This window comes from Haemorhous mexicanus, chromosome 18 (assembly GCF_027477595.1).
Source record: "Haemorhous mexicanus isolate bHaeMex1 chromosome 18, bHaeMex1.pri, whole genome shotgun sequence".
NCBI classification, from domain to species: domain Eukaryota; kingdom Metazoa; phylum Chordata; class Aves; order Passeriformes; family Fringillidae; genus Haemorhous; species Haemorhous mexicanus.
Window position 1 is genome coordinate 11,031,046 of NC_082358.1, and position 5,805 is coordinate 11,036,850.

At 45.5% G+C, this 5,805-nt stretch overlaps 1 protein-coding gene across 1 annotated transcript; it reads left to right on the forward strand.

Annotated features, from left to right (window-relative positions):
* Positions 1 to 709: 709 nt before the first annotated feature.
* On the forward strand, positions 710 to 4,177 carry RPS21 (ribosomal protein S21). Its single transcript, XM_059862735.1, has 6 exons — positions 710 to 803; positions 1,269 to 1,355; positions 1,995 to 2,058; positions 3,105 to 3,176; positions 3,884 to 3,939; positions 4,120 to 4,177. The coding sequence occupies exons 2-6, from the start codon at positions 1,306 to 1,308 to the stop codon at positions 4,127 to 4,129; spliced, it is 252 nt and encodes an 83-aa protein (XP_059718718.1). The 5' UTR covers positions 710 to 803; positions 1,269 to 1,305; the 3' UTR covers positions 4,130 to 4,177.
* Positions 4,178 to 5,805: the final 1,628 nt, after the last annotated feature.

Here is a 5,805-nt window from a genome sequence, read left to right on the forward strand (position 1 = left end):
TGGTTTGTAACCAAATGTCTCATTTTGGAGTAACAGAATGGGTGGTGTTGGAAGGGCCCTCTGGAGATCATCCCCTCTGACCCTGCTGCTCAGGCAGGTCACCTGGGGCAGGTGACACGGGAACTTGTCCAGGTGGGTCTGAAGTGTCTCCAGAGATGGAGACTGCCCGGTGTCCCTGGGTAGCTGTTCCAGTGACCTGCCACCCTTAATGGAAATTATTCCTTCAGGTGGGAATTTTTTGTATTTTAGTTTATGGCCATTTCTCCTTGTCTGGTTGTTAGGCAGCACGAAAAAGAGTCTGGCAACATTATCTGCCAGGCCTTGGGGATATTTGTACGGACTGAGGAGCCTCTCTCAGGCCCAGCTCCTCCAGCGTTCTCCTGAGAGAGAAGCCCCAGCCCCCTGATCCTCGCCGGGGCCTCCACGGACCCTCTCCTGTAGCTCGGAACGCTCTGTTGGTTTCCGGGAGGGTTCCGGGGTGCTCTGCTCACAGAATCCCACACAGGGGCTCAGGAGGCCAGGCACCTCTGGGACCGCCCAAGCCCCTGCCGAGGGAGCGGCACCTGCAGCGGCTGCGCTCGGAATGGCACCTGAGGGGCCCGCTCAGGTGCAGCCCCCAACGAGGGGCAGTTCCTGGAGGGGGGGACGAGGACGAGCCCCGCCGCACCGAAGGGCCGCGCCCGATCCCCGGTGGGGCTGGGCCGCGCCGTGACGTCACGCGGCCGCGCAGGAAGCGCTCGCGGGGCTGTGACGTAATTCCGTGTCCGGCCCCGCCTTTTCCTTTCCTTCCGGCCGCGCGCGAGGTGGGAGCAATGGTGGCGGGGCCGGGGAAGGCGGCGGGGCCGGAGGGAGCCATGGGGGCCGGAGCAGCGGGGCCGGGAGCGGTGGCGGAGCCCCGGAAGCGATGCTGAGGGCGGGGACGGTTCTGCCCGAGAGGTTCGGCTGCAGGGCGCAGCCCGTGGGCCCGGCCGGGCTCCGGCATCACCTCACGGCTCTGGTCGCTGTGGTCACCGACGAGACTCAAGGGAAAGGCTGGAGCTGAGTCAGGGAGGGTGAGGGTGGATTTTGGGAAAAGATTTTCCCCCAGAACCAGCCACTGCCCAGGCTCCCCGAGGAATGGGCACGGCCCCAGAGCTCCAGGAGCGTTTGGACAGCGCTGCCAGGGATGCCCAGGGTGGGGTTGTTGGGGTGCCTGTGCAGGGCCAGCACTTGGAGCCGGTGATCCTTGTGGGTCCCTTGCAAACGGCGATACCCCGTGGTCCTTGCAGGTGTCTGTGCTCAGTGCCTCAGCAGGAGCAGGGCGAGATGCAGAACGACGCCGGCGAGTTCGTGGACCTTTATGTCCCTCGGAAATGGTGAGCAAGGATCCAGGAGCCAGCCAGGGCTGTAGGGACCCCAAAAATACCCCAAAATCCATCCCAAGAACATCCCTGGAGCCCTCACCTGTGCAGAGGAGCTTTTTGTAGCGGCGAATATCTGTAGGGGGAGAAAAAAAAGTCATATTTCTGTCAATTTAAAAAGCCAGTAAAAATAAGCCACTTGTATGAATTTTATTAGATTAAGTCAAATATGTTTTACAGCCTGTGACTCCTGAGTATCCCAACCTGAGTGTCTCTGACAGCTATAGTGGCTCTCAGCAAGAAAGGCATAGGAACTAATCTTATTCATTACCTTGACTGTATTTTTCCATTTTGGAAAAGAAAATAACATTGTGTGTGTTTTGAAGGCCTGTACACTGCATGAAGGTGAACTGGGCACATAGAAACCAAAGTGAAGGGAAAATTGGTTAATAAGTGTGATGCTACCAAGTGAAAATATCCTTTAAATGTACTTAAAGCTGCATTTTAATCTTCTAAGTAGTGAAAGCTTGAACTGTTACTGTCTAAATTTCTTGTGCAATTTTGATTTGCCTGTAGAATTGGCTCTGGTAGCTTTCTTTGTCATTGTCACTGCCTGTTTCCTTTTGTTTAAATCTGTCCTGCTTTATTCCTCAGCTCTGCTAGCAACCGAATCATTGGTGCTAAGGATCATGCTTCCATTCAGATAAACATTTCTGAGGTAAGTTTATCAACAGAATATGTGATGAGAGAGCTAAGCCTTTAAACTTTTGATAAAAGTTACAGAATTAAACAGCTTGTGATGTATCTTCAGTAATTCAGTAAAGAAAGTCACAGTAGACCTTGACTCCTGCAGGTTCCCAGTTAATACATGTGGGTTCCAATTAATTTAAGCTCTTTGTAGCATGGTTTGGGTTTTTTTTCCCCCAACTGTTTATTAAATTCAGCTTTCAGGAATTCTTTGGACACAATGTTCCTGTAGCTTATGAGCTACAGAGCTTGATTTGATTCTTGAATGGGAGACCACATTCCCACATCTTTTAAAAATCTGAGTCTCCTGAATTATCTCACAAAAAAAAAAAAAAAAAAAAAAACTTTAAAAAACCACCCTAATTCTGTTTTCCTGCAATTGTTAAGGCAAGTACTTCTCTTGTTCACCATGTTTCATTCCTTCAGTGAATGATCCCTGTTCCCTTCTGATCCCTATTCCTTGATTTCAAAGGATCAGAGATTAGCAGAACATGGAAATGAGCCCACCTGGTATTACAGGGTTCACTACACTGTTTAAATCCATGATTTATATCTTTTAGTCATTTTCCTGTTAAATGTCTCAGCAGCTTGACAAAGTGAGACAGTTTGTCTCAGCTTGGACATTTTCCTGCCCATGTAGCAACTCTGTCCCTTTCCCTCTTCAGTTCAGTTTTCCATTATATGACCTCAGTTAAAAGAAACAAAAAAAAAGAGTAAAGGCAGGAAAATCTACTTTACACAGAGCTTTTCCATTTGTTCAGAACTCAAATATTTTTTTCTTTTAGCTACCACTTCTTGTCAATCTGTGTGATCCACTAAATTTAATGGCTGCACTGTGTAGCTACAAATTTGTTGTGCAGAGATCGTTGTAGTTGACTTTCTGACTCCAGTGTTTGCCTTGAGGTTTTGTGGTTTATTTTCTCAACACTGCAAGTATTTTTCTGCATTTTTCTATTTTTAACTTTGAGTTGCTTGTCATGTGTGCTGTGAGAGTGTAAAACCTTGCTGTGATTGCAGGTGGACAAGGTGACAGGCAGGGTGAATGGCCAGTTCAAGACTTACGCCATCTGCGGCCCCATCCGGAGAATGGTGAGTGCCTTGCTGACCTGCAGAACTGCTGTGCTGCTGATCACTGGTTATTAATTAGCTGTGTGTCTGGCCCTGAAAACACTGTGGGAAGTGTGTTTCCACAGGGGTTTTTGGGGCAGAGTAAACACATGAACAAATTTACAGCATCGCAGAAAGGTTTGGTTTGGAGGGACCTTAAAGCTCATCTCATTCCACCCCTGCCATGGGCAGGGACACCTTCCAGTGTCCCAGGTTGCTCCAAACCCTGTCCAGCCTGGCCTTGGACACTTCCAGGGATGGGGCAGCCACAGCTGCTCTGGGCACCCTGTGCCAGGGCCTTGGATTGCTTGAAATAATCAATTTCTTCTGGAGATATTAGCTGGGGTTTTTTTTAAAGTAAAGTATGCAAGTGATTTTCTTTTAAGAATGTATATCAAGGTACTAATTCTGGCTTTTATCTGCTGTTTATAATTACTGGAGATGATACCACCTTGACTTTAAAATGGCGTGAGGAGTTCATCACAAGTCCACTTCCCCATAAATATATGTTGTTCATGCAAATGCATATTTTTATGCAGTTAAAGCGATTCCTTACCCTTAAGGATGACCAAAATGTAACAGTTTATTTTGAAAATACTAATCTGCACTAACTGCTGCAGCTGCCTCTCTTCCACATGTGTCAGCAATTACTTGGACACTTGAGAATATTTCCTTTTCTCTCTTTACAGGGTGAATCAGATGATTCCATTTTGCGTCTGGCAAAAAATGATGGAATTGTTTCCAAGTACGTATGTTTATCTTACCCTCTAACTCCTGCAGGGGGAACTTCCATTCCCAAATCCAGCTTTTAGGAGGACAATCTGTACATTGTATTTATAGGATGATTACACAGTTGGTCAAAGATATTTACTTGAGCTGTTGAAGCAAACTCATTTGTAACAATGTTTATTTCATTTTCTTGTAGGAACTTTTAACTGAAGAAACTCCAGGATGGAACATGTGAAATAAACAGTTCAAAATTACATTGTGCTGTGCCTTTTGTTTGAGTCATAAACATGAGTGGGGTTATTATAGTTAGTCTTGAAAGACTTGGAAATGTGTCTTAAAAATATACAGATTCTCACTGTGAATTCTTAAAACAAATCAGCTTGTAAAGCATTGCCAGAGTCAAGGATTTCCACTTTGTTCTTGGCTTCGCTGTCACTGTTCTTTTCCAGATTTAATAAGTTTTGCATCTGTAATGGAACACTTGCTGTGTAGCAATCTAACTGAGCTTCCTGCTTTCTCACTGGAAAAACTAAGGGAATTCTTGTTAGGATTCAAGAAAGGGTCTGTCCTTTCTTCAGGTGCTGCTTTTGTGTTGGTAGATTTTGTTTGCACACAGCAGGTTTGTTTGTCACTTTTTAAATAAATGTCCTATATGAGTTTGGGTTATAAAATAAGGTAATAGGGTGTGACTTGTATAGAAGATTTACCCTGTCAGCTGCATTTTACCAGTTCCACAATACCCACAACTACACAGGGCCTGTCCTGGTGGTGTATCCTGATCTGCACATTGCTCAGGGGTTAATCCAGATTACACTTCCCTGCTTGTGGTCTGGGTTAACATCTGCAATTTCCACCCTCAGATCTTTGCACAGGCCCTCCCAGAGCTGTTCCAAGTGACAGAGGCTGTTTGGTGATGCTTTCCTGTTTATGCTGCAAGCTGTCACCGTTGAGAGGAGTTTCCATGTGCTTTATTTCTGACTGGTTTGCCTGTTACTGTGGCTGCACGTGGGAAATGGGGCTCAGGGCTCTCAGGACAGCCTGGAGCAGGGATGCTGTTCCCTCTGGGAAATGGGGCTCAGGGCTCTCAGGACAGCCTGGAGCAGGGATGCTGTTCCCTCTGGACTAAGGAGAATGGCTGAGCTACCCACGTGTGGTATCTTTCTCCTTATCTGTATTTTAATTCTCAGACATGACAAAGTGCAGCATATTTTTTTAGAAGGTCCTGGTTTAGCACCATGGATACCTACTGAATATTGGCAGAGCAAATCAGGCCATGTTAATGTGGAGTTTGTGTGTTGTTTAGGGTTTTTTTAGTAATTTTATTAAGGTTTTTTTTTGCAAATAATGAGTGGTGTAAGCTACTATATGGATACAATGAAGTCCATAACTAAACCTTTATTCCAGGAGCAGTTGCAGCAGAGAAGTCAGAACTTAACAGGCTGAGAGATGTTTTTAGCAGAGCCATAACCTGAAACTTCTTTGGCTGCACAGTCTCCCTTCCCACTGATAACACTTGAATTTACTACTACTCTGAGCTGATAGAACTTTTAAAACATGAACTCCTGGGTGTTACAAGTAGGGAGGAACTTGGCTAAAAAGGCCAAAAAAATTTGTTTGTGTTGAATTCGTGTTGAACTTAATACACAAAGCACATGAGAGAAACCTTTTAAATACTAAAACAAGGAGGGAAGTTAATTCATACTTTATTTTTGAGCTATTTTCTTCTGACATCTAAGTTAACCATGAAAGATGCATTAAAAAAAGGGGGAGGAGGGATGACAATGTTGTGATTCTCCTAGAAATAATTCATTATTCCAGGAGATAAATCTGTGAAAACATTTTCTGGAAAGAAAAATACAGTCTTCAAACTGGAAAGATTTCA